This window comes from Rhodnius prolixus, unplaced genomic scaffold (genome assembly GCF_049639745.1).
Source record: "Rhodnius prolixus isolate KJV_2025 unplaced genomic scaffold, Rpr scaffold_16, whole genome shotgun sequence".
Classification (NCBI taxonomy): Eukaryota; Metazoa; Arthropoda; class Insecta; order Hemiptera; family Reduviidae; genus Rhodnius; species Rhodnius prolixus.
Window position 1 is genome coordinate 1166815 of NW_027411616.1, and position 25823 is coordinate 1192637.

Genomic DNA, 25823 nt, shown 5'->3' on the forward strand with positions numbered 1-25823 from the left:
GTTTTCAAACTAGCATTAGCAAAAACGTTTATACACATACGAGGGTGGTTTGAAAAGTTCTCGGAATGTACTAGAAAGAAATGTCTTACCTCGGTGGAACTGCTTTTACTTTTCAACATAGTCTCCCTGTAGACTAATGCATTTGGTCCAGCGATGTTCCAATGCCTTGATCCCATCTCGAAAATGAGATTCCTCCAGGCCTGCAAAATACCTCTCCAATTCGGCTGTCAGTTCTTCCGTTGTAGGAAATCTCCGTCCACCGAGGAAAATTTTCAGCTTGGGGAAGAGATGAAAGTCTGATGGTGCCAAATAAGGTGGATGTGGCAACAATTCGTACCTCAGTTCATGAAGTTTTGCCATGGCAATAACACTTGTGTGCGGGCGGGCGTTGTCCTGATGAAAGATGACTTTTTTCCTAACCAAACCAGGCCTCTTTTCGCGTATCTTTTCCTGGTCTAGGAGGTTTGCATAGTATTGCCCCGTAATTGTTTGGCCAGTAGGAAGATAATCTATCAGCAGAATGCCTTTTGCATCCCAGAAAACTAAGGCCATGACCTTTCTGGCCGTACTGCCTTTGCTTTCTTTGGTGGTGGTGACTCAGCATGTTTCCACTGATGTTTTGTCTCTGGGGTACAGTAGTGGACCCAAGTTTCATCTGTAGTCACAAACCGGCGCAAAAACTCTTGTTGGTTGCGCTGAAAACGGGCCAGACTTTGTTCGAACATTTCCAATCTGGTACGTTTATGGTCCAATGTCAAGAGCCGCGGCACCCATCTTGCGGATAATTTTTTCATTCCCAATTCTTCGGTTAAAATGTGATATATCCGTTCAGATGACATCCCTACAGCTTCAGCAATCTCTCGCACTTTCAGTCGACGATCCTCCATGACCTTTTTGTGCACTTTTGTGATAAATTCTGGGGTAGTAGTACTTTTTGGCCATCCACTACGCGATCATCATCTAAGCTCTCCCGACCAAATTTAAACTCGCTGGTCCACTTGGCAACAGTTGAATATGAAGGAGCAGAGTCCCCCAGTGTGTTCTGAAAGTCGGCATGAATTTCCTTTGCTTTCATACCTTTCTTTACAAAGTACTTAATCACTGCTCGAATCTCAGTTTTTTCCATTGTCACAAATCACTACGCGGGAACAACAACAAAGAGTCGTCACTACCACTCTCCTGCAGCAAGAGCACTGACGCGCCACGTGTTCACTCACAAAGGATGTGTGATTATTGCGCGGGAACCTCGTTGCTCTAGCACAGACATCTAGCGGTGATTCCGAGAACTTTTCAAACCACCCTCGTATAATACACTACATATATCCATCAAATATATATATAGATTTAGATATTGGGTGGTCCATTTAAAACGCACCAATCGCTAATAACTTTTCCGGAAATCCGGAAAAACCCATTAAATTATGTTTTTTTTGGTCTACTTTCTATATCTTCATTTTCAGCGGAGTTATGGCCAAAAAACCATTTGGGGTTCATAAGGACCACTGGTTTCGACAATGATTATGAAATCTACATAAAAAATTGTGAAAAATGACGTTAACCCCGTTTAGATATCCCTAATATTTGTAAAAGTTACCATTTTATCTATTCGTGATCGGTTTTCAATATTAATTTTCCACCAGGGAGGTTCTCTGACTGCAAAGAAGCCAATTGTGACGCAAAGAACATTGAAGATTTAAATAAATGTGTAATGTAATGGTTGTGGGAGAATCAGAATAAATATGTTTTATCATCAAATAAAAGAAATCATCACATCATTTTAATGAACCCCGTATGCAAGACTTCTTGATCTATGATTACGGTAAGAATATCTTGCCAAGGATAGGTGGGGTTGATCTAGTGGTCAAGAGCGTGGCTTTGTAAGTGGAAGGTCCCCAGTTCGAATCCCGCGTGTGACATTTTATTAAAAAAAGTATTATGATATATTAAATATTGTGAATGACTGCGTACGTGGGATTCGAACTGAGGGTCTTTCACTAGCAAAGCCACGCTCATGACTACTAGACCAACACCCTGGCAAGATATTCTTACCGTAATGATAGGTCAAGAAATCTTGCATACAGGGTATATTAAAATGATATGATAGTTGTTTTTATTTGAAGATAAAACATTTATTCTGATTCACCCACAACCATTACATCACACTACATTTTTTAAACTCTTCAATTATTATTATTTTTGTTCTTTGCGTCACAAATAACATTTTTTGTAGTTAGAGGACCTCCCAAAACGTGTATTTCTGGTGGAAAATTAATATTGAAAACCGATCACGAATAGATAAAATGGAAACTTTGATCTTAAATATCTCAACAAATATTAGGGATATTGAAACGGGGTCAACGTCATTTTCCACAATTTTTTAATGTAGTATTCATAATCATTGTCAAAACCAGTGATCCTTATGAAACCCCAAATGGTTTTTTGGCCGTAACTCCGCTAAAAATGAAGATGCAGCATCGGGGGTGAAAAATTTGAAAAGTAGACAAAAAAACGTATAGTTTATTTAATGGGATTTTCCGGATTTCCAATTTCTTAAAAAGTTATTAGAGATTGGTGCGGTTTAAAATGGATCACCCTGTACATATATATTGGAATAAATTATTTCACTGAATCTTATTTCACGGATTCTCCAGAACCTTCCATCAGTTTTTCTAGAAATATATGAGTTTCAATGATATAATGTAACACGTAAGTTCATATTTTTGTAAACTTATTTCTTCACGATTGAAATTCTGTTTTTATTTACCTCCAAGTGAATAGTATCTTTAACAACATTGCAGAAGAGGAAAGCATTTTTTGTATTCTTAGCAACGTTATACCTTTCCACACTTTTCCAATTATAAATTATCAGACTTTTCCAGTAATACTGTGAGAATTGCCGCAAGGGTTAGTCGTGTGAGTGGTTTACATCAAAAGTTTTTTTTCCACATAAATCATATTTAAATCTTATAAATTTTTTAAATTAAATATTGAAAAAAATAATTAAGGTAATTATGTCATACACTCCTTGTTTTTTGTTTTATTTCTTTGTTTAGTGTAAGTAATTAAACTGACATGCCTTAGAGTAAGAAAAGAATTTGAATCTTACAGTACGTGCACAGTTGGAAAGTGCGGATTGATTAATCAATTATTAGACGATTTCTATTTCGATGTTTCATGTCCTTAAGTGATGTTCTTCCAAGACATGCATTAACAAAGAAAGATTTTAATATTTTCGAGACACTGTTAATGTTTGAAGTGTAATTTATTACGGGTTATCTCAAATTGTACTTCCTAATTTAATAAAAAATACAAAAAATCAAATAAATATTTGAAAAATCAAAGAAGATTATTGAAACACAGAATCTGAGAAATAATAAGGTTAAAATAAAAATATAAATAAATACATAATACATATATCTTTGTAAAAGAATGCATACGATTAATAAGAACTTTTAAGTATTTAGTGATAATTATAATGTACACTGGAACCCATTTTTTTGATTTTATTTTTTGTGTTGATCAATATAATTAAAACATTAGTATTTTTATTTATATTTGAATTTATTAGATGTGATTGTTGGATTTTATTTTTTGGATAAATGGTAAACTTAGCCACATATGATCAAAACTCCATAGAAGATTGTTAAACAGTAGCAGTTGTATGTAAATAAATTTTAGAGTGTATATTTTATGTGAAAAAGTTGTCTAAAGGAAAAAAAGTTTTTAATTTAATTTTATTTTAATATTGTTATTTTAAGATATTTAAAATATCTTTTAATATTGGTATTGCATAAATTATTCCTAAAAAAAAAAAAAAAAATGTATATTTTTCTTTCTCTTACTAATAAGTTAAGGTAGTATTGCGATTACGTCAAATTTTTATGTACTTTTCTCTGAAAATGAATTTGTTTTTTTCTCTGAAAAACGACGAAAATCGTAGGAACCACATATTGGAGATTCCTTTAGCATAATATAATAAAATAAGTACTCTTGAGCCGGAATTGTCGCTTTTATTGGTAAATTTTCCGAGGAAATTGATGCAGGTGGGGACTCATATGGAACTGCTACGACTAAGCAAGAAGTAATTAAAAATACCGTGTTGCACAGTTTAATCTGTTAGGTGTGTTTATATTAAAAATATTTATTGAATGCCAAAATTGAAGAAAATTAATAATGTAAAGTGCGAATCTTCAGTACATGTTGCAGGTTTGCAAATTATTTATTTTATTTTATTTTGTAAATCCTTTCGAAAACGTATCGTATAAATTTCCATTAAAGTTACATTAATTACAACATGTTTTCTATCACTTTGATTGAAAACGATTTTATAGAAATAGTTAATTTAAGATGGTTTGAATTTTTAAAGAACATATGTATGTCCTTGATATATTGTGTGGAATCTAGGCTAACGGCAGGACCAATATTTAGCCTAAACGTTATATGAGGGAAATTAAAACGTTTTAAATATATTCGCAACTTCGACGCGATTTCGCAATACTTCCTCTCTACAACAGTAAGAGATTACCAAATTTACTTACAGTAAGTTAAATATTTGTTAATTGGTTAAAGTGTAGAATAGGACCCAACAAGCAGCACACGCTGGTGGACGTTTCTGTTAGCCCTATTGTTGCTAGGTTGTTAATAAAAAAGCGCTATTCTATTCTAGTTTATGTTCACTAATTTTCATTTTTTTTTCACTTATGCTCCTTAATAGAGATTAAAGAAAATTAGTTTTAAAACTTTTAACAGAATATTTACGCGCCCTTTTCTGTCCTAGCAACGGATAGAGTTTACAAAAATGACCACCATCATGTGCTTGTTGTTAGGGTCTTTACAGTTAATTATGTTAATTTTAACTTATTCTGTTTGAGGTAAGGGATTAGCTGAGTGGTTAGCGTACTGGATTCCCTCCAGCAGATTCAGGGTTCGAATCCAGATGCTGGCACTTAGATTTTCTCTTCCTAGGAACTCTTACAGCTCACTGTCCGGAGACCGGCTGAACATTGAAAAAAGCTTCCGGCGCCAATAGCCTCAAATGTTGACGCGCCTTAATTCATTAAAAAAAACTAATTTTGTTTGAGAGAATACTGTCCAGAAGCCGGCACCAATGGCTCAGATGCTGGCGCACTTTAAATTAAAATAATGATAATAAATATACATCCTCATGCATCGAACTTCAGAAATTAAAAAAATTATATATATATATTTAATCAGTTGTTCTTATATATATACAAAAAAAGTGGCGCACTTTGAAAAAAGCGTTTATTTTTTGTTTTATCACATTTTGGGGAAAGATTATTAGTTTTAAGTATTTTCATAAACTGTCAGGGAACAATTAATCGAAACAAGGCTCTTCTTGTAAATAGAGAAGCAATTTCTCGTTTAATCCCCTTCGGTCTTTTTGTGTAAACAACAACATGAACTTTACCTCAACATAAATAAATTTATTGACCTCTACAGTTGCGTTTCGACTTTTTTCAAGCTGAAAGCATTGCAAATTCTCAGAAAATGGTGATTACTGCAGAGCAAGTGGCCCGTATTATTGCATTAGTTGAAGATGGACGGAGTCAGCGGTACGCAGCACGAACGTTAGGGTTGCCTGAGACCACCGACCGTAGAGCCATCCATCGTTACCGGGAGACAGGCCTCTGCACTCGCAGACAAGGTTCGGGTCGACCAAGAGCCACAGAAGCACTTGATGACCGATTTATTAGAATTCACACTCTAAGAAATGGTACATCAACTGCTTCTGAAACAGCTCAAACACTGCTTACTGTTCGTGGAGTTTCAGTCAGTGCCGAAACATACGAAGATGGCTCACTGAAATGAATTTACGCCCTAGGAAGCAAGCCACAGGACCATTGCTCAACGTAGACCATCGGAGAGCCCGTCTAGAGTTCGCTAGGGAACACCGCAACTGTCTGAGAACGATTGTAGAAACGTTCTCTTTTCAGACGAGTCCCGTTTTGCTCTCTACGCACCTGATGGGAGGCGACGAGTTTACCGAAGGCCTGGGGAGCGCTACGCTCCGTGCAATATTTCTGGTAGACTACCATTCGGAGGTGGTTCAGTGATGGTGTGGGCTGGGATTTCTATGGGGGCTTAAACTGAGCTCCACGTGTTCAACTGGGCAATCTTGAATGCAGATTTGTATGTGAGGGAAATTTTGCAGCAATATGTGATACCCTATGCACCATTTATTGGGGAAAATTTTATTTTTATGCAAGATAATGCCCGATCACACACTGCCGCCTGTGTTCAATATCTCCACGATACTGGCATTCGTGTTGTGAGATGACCAGCACGCAGCCCGGATTTAAATCCAATTGAAAATCTTTGGGATGAGCTCGGTAGGCGATTAAGATGGAGAAATAATCCTCCCAGGAGCTTAGAAGAATTGCGAGGTGCTCTGGTGGAGATGTGGGAGGAATTAACACAAGATTTCGTTAGAAATTTAATGAGGAGTATGCCGAGGAGATTGGATGCAGTAATGCGAGCAATACACGTTACTAAAATTCTTTTTCTCTATTTTTAATCGGAAGAAATAATTTTTTTTTCAAATTCTTTTTTTGCTGAGAAGTACTTTTTTGTTAAATTAAAGGTTTTTATTTCTTTTAGATCATTTTTTATTTTATTTTAGCCCTCCCGTAACTTTATACTTCTTATATTTGCTAACTAAAATAAAATGTAGAACAAAAAAGTTACAGAGAAAAAATAACGCATTTTTAAAGTGCGCCACTTTTTTTGTGGAGCAGTGTATATATATTTATATATATATATATATATTTATATATATATATAATAAATTATATATAAATAATATATATATATATAAATATATATATATTTATATATATATAATAAATTATATATAAATAATATAAATATATATAAATAATATATTATATTATATTATATTATATATATATATATACATATATATATACAGGGTGTTCATTTTAAGACGGCTCAAATGCATTTCATGCTTAAACAGTTGATCTAAGCGAAAAATGGTAGAGGAAAAATTTGTTGCCCGTCACCTCTAGTTTCAGAATATGTGACTTGATTTTAGATTCCTGCCCGCATACGCGGCTGACGCGCGACCAAAAGTGAGGGTTCGCAGTTGACCCCCATTTTCATATACACAATAAACCGGAAACCCCAATTTGATATCTTCAAAATTAAAGGTGCTAGGCCATTTCAAAACCTGGTATTTTCTAATCGTATTTCAATTTTTTAACTTGTTATCAAAGAGAAAGAAGAGCACGTGATAGATCATTTTTATGTATTTTTTCGTCCCCTTTCTACTAAAAATATTGCCAAGGCAATAAAGCTAGTATTTTTCTTAATATCGGTAAATAAGTCGTTGTCCGAGTGAGTTTTCTAAGAAAAATCAAATGTTAAGAGCTTTAGATGTTCTCAAGCATACACAAAATGGCTAAAAATTAATTTTACATCTGTTACAAACAAGAAGGTTTAATAATTATTTGGTAATTTTGGGAGAGTTGCGTTTAATTACCCAAAAAAAGAGGAAACCTTCCGCCACATATTTAAGTGATCAATATCTTTCATGTAAAGGATCAAACTCATTCCTTAATTTATCAAATAATGCACTTTACTCAACTTGTGAAGCATGTACTGTGCCTTCAAAGGTGCTTCCTCAGATACAGAGAGCAGTTGATAACCTCCTGGCTAACCTGGCTTGCGAAATTGGGGTTTCCGGTTTCTTTCATAACTTTTTATACTCTTTAAAATTATGTATATGAAAATGGGGGTCAACTGCGAACCCTCACTTTTGGTCGCGCGTCAGCCGCGTATGCGGGCAGGAATCTAAAATCAAGTCACATATTCTGAAACTAGAGGTGACGGGCAACAAATTTTTCCTCTACCATTTTTCGCTCAGATCAACCGTTTAAGCATGAAATGCATTTGAGCCGTCTTAAAATGAACACCCTATATATATATATATATATATATATATATATTTATATATATATAAATGAACCTTATAGAAGATTAAGAAAAATAATTGATACGTTTGATTGAAAAAATAAAATACTTTTTTCGTGGAAAGTTAAAGAGATAGTATCAAATGACAAATTAAGTTAACGTATGTTAATATCGTTTTATGTACAGTAATAATTTTAAAAGATAGATATAATTAATAAGTAAATAAAACGGAATAAATCCGTTAGTTTGCTGTTGTACATTATCATAACGAATAAAAAAATTATTTAATAATGAAGTGGGTCGGGTGCGTGCGAAATATAAAAATGTTTTTACAAGATTTCTTCCCATACTTTTAGTAAGTAAACTAGGAATAAAAGAGTAAATGATACACTCGGGTGCAAAGAAAACTAAATCCCTACTTCTTTGAGGTATTACTGTTACCGATCTGCCTTAAATAGATATTCTAGGGGGAAAAGTGAAGGGATGAATCTCATTTGGCCTTCTTCAGATCTTTTCGCATTCTTGACCATATATTTGTTGACTAAGGCAGGCACAGAACTCATCTGAGAAAAAGGCTTTTCTTCCATTATTTCTCTGGCCCCAATAACTATTTCAAAATATTCGATGTTGAATGATAGGTTCAATTCTACTTGCAGGTAAGCTAAAGCGGTGCTTTCAACCTTCTTCGTCTCCTTGTGGGTCCGAAGGGAACCTGTTCTTCATTTAATTTGCTACCTGTACTTAACGATCTCTGCAGTGCGATTTGGATGATCTTATAGTAAGTACTTCAAGTGGTCTCGAAACTTCCCCTTGCTCTATGAAACGTTCTCGTATCTCATTCGTTATTCTCCCTAATGCTTGGAACCGAAAGGGCCTTCTTAAGTTACTTCTCTCTCAAGTTGTACCCGGAAGAACATACTCCTTGTACGTTTCTTGGGCTGCAATGCGACAAACTTGCTATATATAACTCGTTTACTACTGAATTTTTCCAACATTGCCGCTTGGGCGCACTCTTAAGGTGTATGTATTATAACTTTTAAGTAAAAAGTGGTTGGAGACTTTATTTATTTATTTATTTATTTTTTAAAGAGGGAATCATGTATTTATTTCTAATTTAAACAGTTCTTTACAGAAGATGAATTAAACTTTAAAGAAACAAAATATAAATGAATATACCTTGGATGTGATAAAAGAAAACAAGAAATTAGAGAAAGTTATTTTTAATCAGTTGTCGCAATAAAATAAAAAAAGGTGTTATTTTTTTTACGCCCGAATGTATTAAGTATTTTGTTTTTAAAGAATTGTGTAACTGAGCTGATGCAATAAAATAATAATGATAATATAAATGATAAATGTAAAAAAGTTGTATTTTACCAAAATGTCTTCTTTTTAATGTACTTAATTAAAAAATGTTAAAAATATGTTGGTTCATTTTGAAAAGTGCATGGATACAAAAAATTATATAGAATTAAAATAATATGTATAAATAATATTAATTTGACAAAAAAAAAACTTTTTTCTTAAAAATAAAAACATAATTTTTAATTTTTTTTAACATGTTAATTATTCAGTAAAATTCTTATATTGTATATTTGTATTTTGTACATAAAATATATAGTTCATTATGAAAGTATTCATAACTGTATATGTATATGTTCTATTAAATGTTTTTCCTGGTTTTCTTGAAAGAAGCTGTGGGTGAATAAGATGCGCTGCAATGTTGCTGAATATCTGGATCTTGCTAAATATGGAAGACAAGTTTTAAGTTTAATCTGCTCAGTAACTTCAAGTATAAGTAGGCTCACTTTAGGTATGTCCCGTTTTGACTGGAACTGCTGTTCCAATTTGAATATGCTGTCTCGACGACCTGACCAGATGATCATTTTGTCCCGGTTATTTAATGAAGATCTAAAACTTCCAAATAAATACTTGAAACTCTATTAACTTCGAAAGGATATTCTCTGTAACGAGTAACAGAGTGTCAGTAGAATGTTAGGTTGGTTGAATCAACAGTAAAAGCTTTACTGCTTGCAAACTTAACTGTGAACTCAGTTGGACTAACTTTTCGACGAAGTTAAAATGAAGATTTTTTTTAAAAAGCTCATGCTAGCGAGTGATATAAATCAACAACTTTTTAATAACATATCAGTCCAGTTGAGAGTTACTTTGTTGAGGAGAAAAATAACATTTTTTTTTTCAGGCAGTTCATTGCTGCATCACAAAATACGATAAAAAAGGGTTTTCAAAGGCTTTTTTATTTTTATTTATTTAAGCTTGTTATACAAGCTTGTATTTTTAAAGGACATTCATCAAAAGTTAATTTAAACGATTAGTGATAATTTATTTTATTTTTCCTGTTTCCATCTAAATTTAATAGTAACAATCAGTTTTATTTGAAAAAAAAATTAATTTCTAAATTATATGAACCTGGTATCCAAGATAAAGCGGGTAGTTTGATTGGAGAGCTAAACTTTTTTGGCAACCCTGACAGGATATTTTTTGTTATTTGAGGACAATTTCAATGTTTGATTTAGGGTGCGTTCCACTTGGCGACCACAACGACCAAAACATGCTTTCAGGCGTTCCACTTGGCGACCGCGGTCGTTGTGGTCGTGGCGAAAACGTCACTAATGACGTCACTATTTTCGCCCACACAACGACCACAACGCCCCATCTATAGAGCTGGGTCGAAGTGGGCGTTCAGAGTTGGCGCAATTTTTAAAACAAAATATGGCGACCGAAAAAATTATCTCATGTAAATGAAAGTATTATTTCATGTAAATAATAGAATGTGTTACTCGAAAGTCTACAAAAAATAAATAAATAAATAATTACTTATCCCTTTACACACTAAATCACTGAATAACACAAAATCATTTACCTGAAATAACTTTTAAATTCTTCATTTGAATAAAGATCAATTACTCTGATAGCTAATAATACGTGGCCTAAGTTTTCGCTTTTTATCATTGCGATTTTGTAAAATTACATTCCACTCTAATCGGAACTAGATAAAGAACTTTCTAAAGCATTATTAATAAATATCCAACTGTTGCCACAAAAGACATTTTAATTTTATTTAAACGTACATTTTATAAATACTCCACTAAAATGTAATATAAAAAATTGAATTATATATATTCTTTTAATATAAGTCAACTTTACTAATAATTAATAAAGTTTATTATAACTGCTTATAAATGGGGTTTAAATTAAAAAATAACCTCTTCAAGCTTCTAACTTATTTTCGAGGCCGCCATATGCAATGTTTACATGAACGGTTAAAACGCCCACAGTCCGTTCCACTTGGGTTTTCGATCGCAACGCTCACAAGCAAGTGGAACGGCCAAAATCGCGGTCGTGGTCGTGGTCGTTGTGGTCGCCAAGTGGAACGCACCCATAGTGTTATTGTTTTTAAGAAATTGTAGAAGGTTTTCTTAAATAGGAGATTTTCAGATTTTAGAACATCTGACTTCGCTGTAAAAAAACTGTTTTGCAGGTTATTCTGATATTTCAATTCAAGTTAGAATCTCCACAGTTAGTAAACCTACCAAATCGGTCTTTAGTTTGTTGAGATTTTTTCTAATACCAACCACTGGGTTTCTTCGAAATTCGTATAATTACAAAGTACACCTGAGTAAGTATAAGTACACTTGAAACTATCATTTGCTCGCTAGACATTGTAAAGAAATTCTGCAGTGTGATGAATCTGGTGGCTTTAGTACCTTGCAAGTGTATGCAACCCCTATTTATAATGTTTGTTTAAAATTTATTAAAAAGTATTAGTTCCTGAAAAATGTTCATGTCAAATAATGGAAAAGAACTAAAATTTAAAGATAAAGCCCAGTGACTAACGAATGTGTTTAGTCTTAGAAAGTTCGATTGCATTCTCACCCTCAGACGAACGAGTGACCATGAGACAGGCCAAGAACAAAAAAAGGATAAAATAATTTTACCTTATCAAATATTAAAAACTTTCTTTTTTCCGTAATATTCTGTAAAGACTAAATTTATTTTTTTGTTGTAATGTTATTTATTAAAAATAAATAAATAAATTTCTTATTCCTTGTAAGGGGAGTCACATAATTAATTGGTTTTTGAGGTTCCTGAATTTCGTAAAAGTAGTGTATGGTAAGCTCAACTCAAAAACTGAAATCATGTAAGCACATTACATATTTTGCGTGAAGTGTAAGCTGCTACATAATGATGTGAGTGTAGATTTAATTGAGACAATAAACAAGAGCCTTGACAATGGCGCTCTAGAGGGCCGATTGCCAACTTCCTCTAGCTGGCTGTAGTAGCGGACCTTGGATAGATAATCAGCCAAGTCCCCACCCTCAAATCTGGCCATCTATTCATAGAAGAGCTTGGACCCAGTGTCGGTCACCTAGACCACACTCTAAAAAATATTAGCTCTTTAATACATACTAATTATAATTTTCTTAATTCCCTTATTCTGTTAACACAATGATATACTAACTTTTTCGAAGGAGGAAGTATGAAAGCGTTATAATTATTAAAACGTACGAAATATTCTAAAAACTAGACAAAACGAAAAGGTACAAAAATTTCATTTGTACATTGAAGTATTAAAATTGAATTTTCAAATTTATTTAAATTATTTTGTTTCAACACTTAATTACACCATTTACGGCTTGATAACAGTGTAATAATAATTCTGCCGAAGAAGTAATCTGACTGGGACTGCCTTGAGAAAAAGTGAAGTCCCACCTTCCTAGACAGGTTGCCATCTTTACTGAAGGTTCTTAGATAATATGTTTGAAAAAGCTTCGCCAGTAACCTTAGATGTTGATGCGCCTTGAATTAAAAATAATAATAAATGCATGAATAAATAAAAACCACTTTATTTTTGAATTATTACTAACTACCTTTGTTCAAAAAAACCTCGATTATGTCATTAAAATAAGTTAACAAACAATTGTAGTCAACTACTGCGTTTTTTTTTTGCTTCCGTTTTATTAAATAATAATTGCTAAAAACTAAAATGGTTACTTTTCTATTTGTTCCTTCTCCAAAAATTGACATTTGAGTAAATTAGTAGTGAAAAGTCGGTTACGCAAAATCCCAGTTTTCTTCATTTACACCCCTCAGTTCGGGGAAGGGTTTTATTAAAAACCAAAAAAATCCATATGATCTTGAAGCTCAATAAATGCGCAACTTTTTCTGAATTTATGTAAGTCCATGATTCATTAATAATTGAAAAAATGCAGTTGAAAATTTTAACAAAAATCATCGAGAACGAATTTTTTAAACATTAAAGTAAAAATTTCATTGTTTATAAGAAACGTTTTGAGGCTCGGTATTGAGCAAATTTATAGGAAATTTAATGCTCTTTCGTTTGAAATAAGCAGATTTTTTGTAGGATAAAGGATAGAAAAGTAACGGCCGTTTTTATGGTGAAAAACGCGAATATCGACGGAAAAGTTAAAAATGCAAATATCTTGGACACTATTGAGAATCGGGCCAAAGTGAAGAGAATATTTTTTGTTGCTTTTGAGCTGTTGAATACTTCTCGAAGTTTCGACCACTCCTCCGTGTACACCATGTATACAAAAATAAACCCTCCCCTTGCAGGACATCTGTGCTTTAGTTATCAGTTTTCAAATTAAGGCAGGTCTATCGTACATAGTCATTATTATCCACATGAACTTTCCACTCCGTCCTGAATAAACAAGTTTATACTATAATTATTCAAATTTATTGAATAATTTTCCCGGGAAAAGTGATCTTGAAAAGCATAGTTTCATTCTTTTATCTCCTACTAAATCTGCGACAGTACCAACTGCACTCCCATTGTAATGTTAATGTTTTTTTTCTTGTTTTTTCACTATGAGGAACTAAACATTTTGTGTTGGGTGCCTATGTAAGATGTACTGGCATTAGGAATAACTCCGTGTGAACTAGTGACGTCATATTGATACAGAGGCCAGTGCTATATCTGTCTTGAATAACGAACCAGCGCAGCCAGTCAGTGTTCGGTTGCTAGTTGTGTTTAGATTTGCTGAGGCTACCTGCAAATATTTGGGTGAGTACATTTACTTGAATTACAGCTCTCACTTTCTAAACACATCACGCTCACTTCGCGAGAGAGAAAGCCAACATTTTCTCCAAACATGTATTTTGAAGCAGGTTAAATTATGTTAGTTCGAGTATTCGCACAAAAGCACGAACAAATATTTCAAATAAAATTGATAGATCTACACCCGTGAGGTTATTGTCGCCCCGAGCTTTTTCAGGGCACTGCCAGCCTCCGGACAGAAGTTCTCTCGTTCCGACAACACTGAACAACACTAGACAGTGAGCTGTAAGCAGTTCCTAGGAAGAGAAAATCTAAAGGCCAGCAGCTGGATTCGAACCCGGGACCTCTGCGTGGGAATCCAATACGCTAACCGCATAGCTAATTCCTTCCTTATTGCCATTCTCACAAAAATTGCAATCTAGAAAATCCATTATAGAAATTATTGTAACATTTCCGAGAATAATGTTCTGTTGCTTTTTGCTACTATTTTTTGTTTGTGTGGGGCTTCTGAAATGAATAAACAACGCAAAGCGTTCTTTCGCTACAACTCAAAGTATTTTATTAAGGAACATCCAAAGAAGAATACTCTGTGTTTGCTGCCTGTATTGAAAAGTTTGCAATTATTTTCATTTAATTTGATTTTCAATTTTCGGAGACAAGTCATCGGATTATTGCAACAAGACTGGAGTGAACAGTGAGAGATAACGGGATCAGAAATCGGAGAAAGGATTACGTGTCATCCGCGACAGATGTTGTTTTGTGGGATATTTGATGAGTAAATGATAATTTGAAGGGACCCGAGAATAGAACTTTGGGACTTTAGATTTTTGTATTTAACAAAATATATTAATATAATCTTTCGTTTAAATATTAAAATGCCTTGCTGACGCGTGGTATTAGAATTATTACAATTTATTTTGTATTTTATGTTAAAAAAATAACAGTTTATGTGTCGTCTTTTAATTAGTGTTGTTGTTGACCTCTTGCACACAGGATTTCCCATAAATTGTAAATATTTCTTCAGAAATTCCATTGATATAAGGTTTAGAAATATACTTTGATCGTATTGGATAGATCGCGAGGGTGAGTAGTGGTAATGAGTACGGGAAAGTTGATTAGTTAGCTGGTTAAGTGTTTTTTTTTTTATTATTATGTTATAACTTATTTTGGAAAATTTGAAAAGAATATTTTTTTTTTTAATTTCAGCGCCCTTATTTTTTTTCCACTGTTTTTTTTTCGCAGGTTCTATTTTTCTTCTTTTTCTTATTATCAATTCGCCATAAACTCTCTGGAGAAGCATTCTGCTCCAATTAGCCAGCCCCCTCCTGACGACCCCCTTGATTATTATTGTGTAAGTTAATTAAGTAATTAGACAATACTTTTTGTGTAGTAAGTGCATGAATCCTTGTGGAGTTAAATATAATTCAACGCTTTTCATAAAGCCTCATGACCGTTACATGATGGCCACCGGGCTTACTTTCTTCGCAGTATTACATTTTTGCAGACAGGTACGCGTAAGAGCACTGGATATCGTACAGTGTTTTTCCTAGTAAGAGACTCGAAGTTACTAATATTTTTTAGCCATGCTATTTAAAAAAAGTTCACAATTGAACTAACAGCTTCAAATATTGTATAGGTAAAAAAAATGTGCATAGTCTAACAGTTTAAGTGGCTCTCTGTAGTTTTTAAAAGGTTTATTGCAGGTTATTTTTTGTTATACTTCCAATAGTCCAATGACACCAGATACCGGATTATTTATACAATGTATTCTTACTGTTGCAGGTGGCAGATATGATAAAAGTTGATGAAAATGACCCAATAGGAGGTAAGATCTCAAAATAATAGTAATGATAATAAGACTAGGGCTCTCGCTCCTTTGCGAAATTTATGGATATTTTACTTCCTTTTTAGCCTGTGTGATAATACTAAGACTGTGTAGGAGCTAGAATTTCTTTATTGGTACTTCTGTAAATACTTCGTAGTTTCATTGTAAATAATAAAACATTTAAAAAAAAAAAATTATGGATAATTTAAATTAGGTTTCCGCACCAAGGGGCGCAGACCTTTCAAGGAAAACCTTGCTCTGAAACCTCATAACTTTTCCTCTGGCGATGTAGCTTGCTACTAAGGTCCAATGTTGAGTCTAACCAAAATATTTTTCGAAAAAGGAAACATTGATTTTGTTATGTTCGTTTGTTTGCCGCTTACACATGCAGCTTTCGTCCGATACAATCTTCCACAAACAATTTTTAAAAAATCCAAACCACATTCACGAACTACACCGAAGACTGTGAGTTGTCTCAGCTTCGTGCAGTTTTCATTGTATGGGCAATTAAGTAAATTATTTGCTTGAGACCAGCCAACGCATGTATTTATAGAAAGACGAAGATAAATACAGTAAGAAAATATTACCGATTTTGTACTATGGAAATTTCGTAAATCAGTTGAGGATATGTGTTTTGATGCTTTCTTGCCTTGTTAGTTATATATATTTTTTACGTCAATAGCTCAAGTTTAAGAGACACAATTAGGTTGTTTTTTGAAAATTATTTGAGATCAATTATTAGAAGTAAATGCAGTTCGAGTTTGATATCTATTATGGCTATAATGGACAACAAAAACTGAACTGAGGTTTTAATGGAACCTCTGTCTTTCTTAACTTACTTGGTTGTGAAGAAAGCATGAAATGAAAAACATGTAAGGAAAAATGGAAAATGACTGTTATTTAAAGTATACATAGGTTACTCTAAGGCACTGGACCTTAGCAACATGTAGTAGGACCTTCAATAGAAAACCCATTCATTCAATTCTTACATTCAATTTTAACACTAGTTACTCTTAAACCTACCAGACTCGTTAAAATACTTTCAAATACGTCAGGGACAGGTTTACTTGCGCTGCAGACTATAAACTCTCCAATTACGCACTGTTATAACTGTGCCTGCGGAGTTATCTTCATGTAGAAAATGTGGGAAATGAGTATTGTTTATTCGGCATAATTTAATAACGAATAATATAAAACAAAAAGAACAACTACTTAGTCTGATAAAATAACTAGAAATTTACAGTTTCTAAAATTAAAATAACAGAAAAAGAACATTGAATTAACTTCTAATTTAATGATTATGTACAAAGAGCACACGTATACCTGAATAGTGTAAATAAAAATATTCATTTTTTCTCTGGAGTTTACATCTAAAAGATTTTCATATCTGACAGAATGAGTCAAATATTTAGGCAGCCACTTTTCACGTAAAGATGCTAGAGGTAGGCAGTTCAAATAAAAATGATTTACAAATTATGCAATTTTTATCTAGATTAAACTTATATTTCTTATCATTTATGTATAATGCCGGAAATTTTTTAGACGCCACTCGAATCAGAGTAATTATCGATATTTTACTTACATACAGTTTAAATGGGATTGAAAAAATAACTGCCATTTCAGTCTGGTAAAATTTATTTTGCCGAGCTTTCGACCTAGGGACTAGGTCATCTTCAGGGCTAGTTTAGAAAGTAATACTATTACATTTCAGGGTTGGTGTGTCTTCTATCTTGTCTGTTCATGGACTGGATCAGTCACCAAAAAGAATGAACAACAATACAGTTTAAACTTAACATTAAGGCTGTTTCAATGTTCTAGCTCAGGTCAAATATTACGGTAATGCAGATTAAATAAAGGGTGCGTTCCACTAAGCGCTCACAACGATCAAAACATACCTTCAGGCGTTCCACTTGGCGACCGCGGTCGTTGTGGTCGTAGCGAAAACGTCACTAATGACGTCACTATTTTCGCTCACGCGAAGCCCACAACACCCCACCTTAAGAGCTGGGTCGAAGTGGGCGTTCAGAAATTGGCGCAATTTTTAAAACAAGATGGCGACCGAAAAAATTATCTCATGTAAGTGAAAGTATTATTTCATGTAAATAATAGAATGTGTTTCTCGAAAGTCTATAAAAAATAAATAAATAATTACTTATCCCTTTACATACTAAATCACTGATTAACACAAAATCATTTTCCTGAAATAACTTAAATTCTTCACTGAATAAAGATCAATTACACTGATAGCTAATAATACGTGGCCTAAGTTTTCGCTTTTCATCAATGCGATTTTGTAAAATTGCATTCCACTCTTCATCGCAACTAGATAAAGAACTTTCTAAAGCATTAATAATAAATATCCAACTGTTGCCACAAAAGACATTTTAATTTTATTTAAATGTAAATTTTATAAATACTCTACTAAAATGTAATATAAAAAATTGAATTTATATATATTTTTAACATAAGTCAACTTTACAAATAATTAATAAAGTTTATTAATAAACTGCTTATAAACGGGGTTAAAATTAAAAAATAACCTCTTCAAGCTTCTAACTTATTTTCGAGGCCACCATTTGTAATGTTTACATGAACGGTTAAAACGCCCATAGACCATTCCACTTGGGTTTTCGATTGTAACGTTCATAAGCAAGTGGAACGGGCAAAACCGCGGTCGTGAGCGTGATCGTTGTGAGCGCTTAGTGGAACGCACCCTACAGGCCTACCACGTGAGAAGCGCGCAATTCTCCAAGAGGGTTCTCCTTATGTAAGGAGGCTATTTACTTAGTTAAAGGATATGAAAACTGTCCAGTTGGCCAGTTGTATAAGGGTTGATCGTAAAAACTGCAAGCAAAACCGTAACGTTGAAAAACACCCAACTTTGACAATTTTTTTCTCTTTTTCTATAAAAGATAAAATTCCCAAATTTTCTTTACAATGTAGGGCTAATCCTCCTTTATAACTGTAATTTTGTTGCAGCAACATAGATTAAATAGATTTCGATAAATAAGTTGCTAACGGTATTTTCAGAAAATCTGCCTTTTGAGCGTCACGACGCTGTACGTCGAATGGGAGAGGAGTTAGCCCAATGTTTATGACGCCCCCTCCAAAATTATTATTACTAATGACTGTAAATCTAAGCCCGATTTTGATAAAATTTGGCAGGATGAAAGGGTTGGAGCTCTCCTGCGTACCATTAAACTAGGTTCTGCTTTTACACCTACTAAGGGGAAGTTTTGCAATCATTTAAAATTATCGTTTCGTGCACGTATATTCTTCAATGAAGTGTTATTTGGTTTAAAAAGTGAAGTAGATTTGCATTTTATAGGTTTCGACTCTGTGTGTCTTTAGTAGACGAGTTTGCCCTACGCTGGTCAGACCCTCTCTAAAACTATTATTACTAATCTTTCTACAACGCTAAAATTTCGCACGAAGAAGTGTTTAAAGCTTCCCTGCGTGACTCTAAGGTGCCATCATGCTCTTACACCTACTAAGAGGAAGTTCTGCAATCGTTCAAATTATCACTGAACGAACTGATTTTAATGAATGAATTGTCTTTCAATTAGAAATTTTAGATACGGTAGATACGGTTTTTTGGGGTCTCGATAGTATATCGTATACTTAGGAGGGGAGTTTGCCCCATGTAAATGAAGCCCCCTTTTAAACGGTTATTAATAATAATTCTGTAAATCTTGGCCCGTCTTTGATCAAATTAGCAAGAAGAAGAATTTAGAATGTGTGAAATTTAAGTGTCATCCTTTTTCTTTCCCCTCTTTAGAAGATATTGTGAGCACAGCATGTTTTCTCTTACATCCCTTAAGTGGAAGTAGTTTTATCAAAATTTATCTTACTGCTCTTATTGGAAGGTACTGGTAATTGCAATTTTCTTTCTATTATCCCTCTTAATGGGTTGTAATTATTCATCACTTAATTCCACACTTCTCCACTCACCTTCTTCTACCCACCAACTTTTTACCATTCCCCCTTAACTTGTGTTAGTTTTTTTTCCATCCTAGATCTTCCAACTAATTATTCCCGATACCCATAAATTTAAAAAATCATTGGATGTATAAATTGGTTTCAACCAAGGAACAAAAAGAAATATCTATCTAAAAGGTACAAAAATCCCCTTTAACAAAAACTTACAGTTTTAAAAGTTAAGTATAGTAAAGTAAAGTAATTGTCTATTTTTTCAGTCGGGCTTTACGTCAAACTACCAATTAGGAAGTTAAGTATAAGGGTTGATTAAAGGCCAAAAGGTACACAAATAAGCCATTGTCATGCATAAAATATTTGTTCAGTAATGACTAGCGCCCATTTAATTTAGATTGTGAAAGAAGCTATTCATGCACAGGTTTAAATAAAAATAAAAAAAAGGTTAATGAAAAATATAATTGTTTTGACGTTAAAATTAAAAATACATACACCAACGTGTTTTATTTTGTTTTTGTTTTTGACATCTGATTACTTCCACTTAAATCTTCTCTAATAATTATTTAGAATGACTTTTTTTGAGACGATAATATACTTGAATGACGTTGAAATAGAAATATTCTTTTGTTATTATTTTCAGAGTTAGAAGAAAATTTAATAGAGCAGTGAATAAGAGAAAAAGTTGTGATTGGTCACTGCAGGTTTGTATTAATGCTACCAAATACTAATTTCGTTATCAAAGATTACGGAAAAATTTGCTAATTATCAAAGGAATTATAGAGTAGAACAAAGAGGTATGGGTCTATTACATAAAATTTTTGCTTTAATGAGGACTGAATAAGTGGGATGTTTAGACCGGTCTTGTGTTCAAGATTTACTGACCACACTAATAATTCAAAATAACGTCTTATAGAGCCCACATTGCCAAAAATTTCAGCTCTAAGTGTTTAAAATGCCTGGCAAGGCAAGCGAATCACAAACTGGCGCTCAAGGCGCTCTTATATTTACAAACAAATAATTAATTGGCATCATGGCCTTTGAAATCTAATGAGTATATCATTTCAGTTCAAAAATATTGCCTTGTCTTCTTTTTTTTCTTTCACCTAGTATTCAGGTGGAGGAAGTGAGCTAGTCACTTCATGTTGCTGAAACTTCTTCACGGACTAGTCACTTCTTCAGAGGCACCTGCCGTCACAATATTTCTTTCCTCTGAAGTGACATTCACTGAATTGCACTAAACATGTATGTTACATTTATGAGTAATAAATACGTTAGGGCTAAAAACCTGAGTTTTAAGAAAAGTGTTTAACAGAAAGTTTAAATTTATTTCGGTGTGGAAACAAAATTGAGTCATTACCTTTTCTTTTTAAAACTATTCTTTCATTTAAACTACAGCTCAATCACTTTCTTAATGAATTGTTTCTGAGAATATGTTTACAAAATAATTTAGGCGACTTGTTTTCTTAAAGCAACAAAATAAACAATAATAAATAATTACTTCAATCTTATGACTATATGAATTCTCCTTGAAAGAAGGAGGGGTGAGGAATGAGTACGACGCTAATTCAAGATACATCATTAGTCCTAGCGCAAATGGCCTCCTCTTTCAAACAAAGTTAGCTGCAATATACGTATTTGTGATGCTGAGATTATAAGAGAAGGATAATCTGAGTCCTAATTTTCTCAGACTGCCAGGCGGCTATCAAGTCTTACAAAATTAATTCGAGGTTTTGCAATATTGCCTGCATGGACATTTTGATGAGTATTGGTACACATTGACTGGTGTCCGAGCATTCGGAACAAAAGTGGAGTAGCCTGCCTGGCCCGAGAGGGTTCTCATGGCCTCCTTAGAGGCCTGAGTCATTTACAGGATAGTAATGTGCCACAGTAGTGCTGCCAAAAAAGCGTGGCTTTACCAGGGTCGCTTCAGACTTACAAAACAGATGAAGCAGGAGAGGTGCTCCAAAAACGGACGAATTAGCCCCTCGCATAAGTTTACTATGTATTATTCCAACAGGGCGAGATACTATTCGGGCGATCCAGGCTTCTTGACAGCCACATCATAGTGGTGAGTGATGCATATAAAAATGAATGAGAAAACAGAGGTATGATTTTATAATCATAAAATAGTATAGATAGATATTATTGAAAATGTGGTTAGGTCCGTAATGCTGGATAATATCTTAGATTTTATCGGTCGCAGCACGATGTTTATTGTATCCCAGACCGGATTCGGATTTCCATCCTTGATCAGAGGTAGATAAACCAGTTTGGTTTAAATAGTTATACTTCACTTATGTTTCCGACTCGCGCTGCACTTGCTGACAGCGTGTAGATTAATCAGAAATCAGTGATTAATCAGTGCAGGAGTCTGTGATTCTGTGATAGTTAGGATATGACCGTTTAAGTATTGCTAAGTTCCCGCTGGGACGCCAGGGTTCCTGAAGAAACATTAGTCCTCTTCGTCTAGCGAGGAATTCCGCCATAAAAGAAAGTCGTGTGATTTAAAATTGGTTTAATTAATATAGAGTTAAGAACTGAGCCAGATCTGCCATTAGTCTAGAAAGGGCGCCAAATTAATTCCTAATATACGTGGCGACATCCAGAGATCGTGGGTGCGAATTGATTACTTGCCAACCTTTTATTTCAGTCGAGTCTCTGTTCATTTGCAATTAATGTCAAACCTTCCTCTAATACTACATCACGATCATACTATTCTTAATACAGCCATTCAGATTTTCGAATTTGATTTATCACCAAAAATATTCTGCATGCGTTTATTGTTATCAACGCAGCTTCTTCTTTTGCTGTTTCATCAGCAAGTTTGTTACCCGGAATCCCAGAATGACCAGGGGACCAAGCAACCGAAATAGTATTCAGAGCTCCTAACAAATTGAGAGCAACATGGCAAGAATTAACCGAGATTTGATTCTTACTAGGAGAGGCCAGAGCTTTAATTGCAGCCTGGCTATCCGTGAAGAACCTAATATCAGTATCGGCAAATCCCTTCCAGCGGAGTAAAGTAGCTGCCATCTCAATGGCGGCCAACTCCGCCTGAAAAACAGATGCATAATTACCAAGGTCAAGGCAGGTGCGTTCCCAGCTGAGCCCAAACTGGGGTCCCCAGATGCAGAGACCAACACCTGCCCTATCCATCAATGACCCATCCGTAAAAACAGAAATGGCGTTTGTTGATAACTCGACAGCCGAAGCACAAGCCTCCTCCCTTGCGAGTATCTGAACCCCATAATTCCTACGGAAGTCCAGAGTCGCAGGGATGAAGTCCCCCGGCATGGAGAGCACTACAATTTGCTTTTTATCCTCTCGAACCAGATCAGCATGACTAGCCTGCCTTTCCGACCGAGAAAGTTCGTAGATGCCCACGTGCCGACACTCTCAAGTCTACGCGCGACCATCAAAGCCTCCCCTCTAAGAAAAATATCCAAGGGAGGAAGCCGTAACATAAATTCCAGAGCGGCAGTAGGAGTACTCTGCAATGCTCCGGTAATCAATAAACATGCTAGCCGCTGGACGCGTTGCAAAACATTACAAAGCGTCTTCTGACGAGTAGCATTCAACAAGACAATACAGCAATAGGCTAAAATAGGACGCACTACGGCCGCATACATCCAATAGATGTGCTTAGGGGAAATTCCCCATCTCTTGCCAACCACCCTGCGACACTGCATGAGTGCTGAGGTGGCCTTATTCGCACGTTCCTTGACATGCGGAGTCCAAGATAATCTAGAATCCAGGATCACTCCAAGATATTTCTCTCTTGAGCAAAACTGGATTTCCTCTCCGTAAAGCGTAAGACCACGCTGCGGGCGTTTTCAATTCCAGGTGAATAATACTACCTGGGTCTTAGAAGCACTGAATCTCAGTCCATTTCCCTCAGCCCACAAAGCAAAGGCTCTGCTGCGAAAGGTCGAGAAGGGTACCGAGTTCCTTCCCCACATGAAGTACCACCAGGTCATCTGCATACGCCTGAGCATATCCCGGACGACCGGCAAGACCGTTAAGAAGGCCATCCATTACCAGGTTCCATAAAAAGGGGGATAAAATCCCACCTTGAGGACATCCCCTGAACAACCTTCGTTCTCGGACCACACCAAGGCACTCCACAGACAATAACCTACCGAACGCCATATGGCATATCCAATTCACTGCCGCAGCTGCAGCGCCAAAATTGAGCAAAGCATCTCTGATGGACACCAAGGATACATTATCAAATGTACCCTCTATATCCAAGAAGAGTCCCATTGCATATTCACCATTGATAATAGTGTTTTCCAGCCTGGTAACCAACTGGTACAGCGCCGCTTCCGTAGAGCCCCCGACCCTAAAACCAAACTGGTTGGGTAGAAGACAACCATCTGGTGCAGGCAGCTCCAAAAGATACCACAGCACTAACCTCTCCATCAACTTAAATTGAAAGGAGGTTAAAGAAATCATCCTATAAGAGCTAGGTTTCTGATAAGTATCTTTAGCAGGTTTGGGGATAAAAACGCCCTTCACCTTGCGCCAACGAAAAGGGATATAACCCTGCACGTAGGAATTCTTGAACACTCCAAGAAGTGGTTCAATCAAAAGTTCTCGTCCCTGCTGAAGCATGATGGGATATATCCCATCCGCCCCAGGGGACTTATATGGTTTAAACATACTCAGCGCATGTCACACGCGACCCCGGTCAAACACTCGTTCCGCTAAATCAACAGCAGCCGAGCGGTCAACCGAAAGATCGCACGAAAAGGACGTCGAGGATGAGTCCTCTTCAGACACCATGCTATTAAGCATGGCTTCAAGTGTCTCCGCCGGTGTAGAGGTAAATCGACCAGGGGTTATTTCAATCGGTCCCAAAGAGGAACACGAGTCCTTTTTTAAAATCCGCTGAAGCTTAGCCAAAGGCTGAATACCATCCAACGGACTACACAAATTTTTCCAGGGGAGCTGCTTAGCTCTTCTGATCTCAGATTTAAATAGGCTCTGAGCACTTCTATACGTATACCCAGGCAGTCAAAGACTGGGTACGCATAGCACGGCTCTGCGCCAGCCTTGCTTGACTACGCAATTGGGCCAGCCGAGGCGACCACCAAGCACAAGTACGCTTAGTACTAAAACCAGTCCGTAAAGAACAGGCGCTATGAAATGCAGTAATTAAGGCTTCAGTTATTCGCTGACAGTCCGAGTCAATCATATCGGTTCGGACCTCAGTGCCCACCTCCACCTTCAGGTTTCCAATAGTAGAGGCAAGACTCAATCGAAAACTTTCCCAATTGGTCTGTTTGATGGGCCAAGGTTGTTCAACCACAGGTAGTTCAACCTCCCCACGAAGGGAAAATTTTATTAAACAATGGTCTGACAATGAGGGAATATCTGAGACATCCCACCCAGAGACCAAGTCAACAATATCAGTAGAGACCAAAGTCAAATCCAGGACCTCCCGTCTACTTCTGGTAACAAAGGTGGGCTTATGTCCACGATTGCACCATACCAAGTTGGTGCTCATGAGGTTCTCTAACAGAGCTTCACCTCTAGAATTAACGTCAGAGCTACCCCACGCTGAGTGATGCGCATTCGCATCCCAACCCAGGACAAGGGGCAACCTACGTTCACTACAGTACTGTATAAGTCTTCTAACCACCAAAGGGGAGACTCATCATCATGAGGAAAATACACAGGCGCTACAAGGACACTAAAACTAGGTGAAAAGAAACTATGTAAGTTACTTACCAAAACCGCGGTTGAATCCTCCGAAGAAAACTCAGCCAGGCACCTAATATGCAAAACACGCGTCACAATAATTGCTGCGCGAGGTCGTATACCAGCACCATGCTGCGCAAAAACTCTGGTACCGGCTGGTTTACCTAACACCTTCTCTTCTCTAGTCCAGGACTCCTGCAACATGGCAATAAAAGGATCCGCATCACCCAGGACCGCCGCCAGGTTATATGACGCAGCCCTCGAACGGTGCAGATTCAGCTGGTAAAAATTCAACAATTTTTTTTTTTTATTCTGCTGGATAAACATCCTCAGGACCGCTGCCAGATCTATCCGGCCCTATCCCGGGGCATG

At 35.6% G+C, this 25823-nt stretch overlaps 2 protein-coding genes across 21 annotated transcripts in view; both read left to right on the top strand.

Moving 5' to 3' along the window:
• Window positions 1-9583, top strand: part of LOC141457498 (uncharacterized) — an 83848-nt gene extending 74265 nt beyond the window's left edge. For 11 of the 13 annotated variants that reach the window (XM_074134570.1, XM_074134576.1, XM_074134580.1 and 8 more), the window contains one exon: window positions 8607-9583. In XM_074134570.1, the coding sequence (XP_073990671.1) occupies window positions 8607-8610 (4 nt within the window). In that variant the 3' untranslated portion in view covers window positions 8611-9583. The remainder of the gene's footprint in view (window positions 1-8606) is intronic. The other 2 variants (XR_012460393.1, XR_012460394.1) reach the window with 1 other exon arrangement.
• A 1515-nt stretch (window positions 9584-11098) lies between these two features.
• Window positions 11099-25823, top strand: part of LOC141457500 (uncharacterized) — a 48780-nt gene continuing 34055 nt past the window's right edge. The window contains exons 1-3 of one of the 8 annotated variants that reach the window (XM_074134586.1): window positions 12326-12509; window positions 12616-12712; window positions 15773-15815. In XM_074134586.1, coding sequence (XP_073990687.1) covers window positions 15782-15815 — 34 coding nt within the window. In that variant the 5' untranslated portion in view covers window positions 12326-12509; window positions 12616-12712; window positions 15773-15781. Of the gene's footprint in view, window positions 11588-12325; window positions 12510-12615; window positions 12713-13805; window positions 13997-15232; window positions 15342-15772; window positions 15816-20388; window positions 20450-25823 lie in introns of those variants that run through there. The other 7 variants (XM_074134585.1, XM_074134584.1, XM_074134583.1 and 4 more) reach the window with 7 other exon arrangements.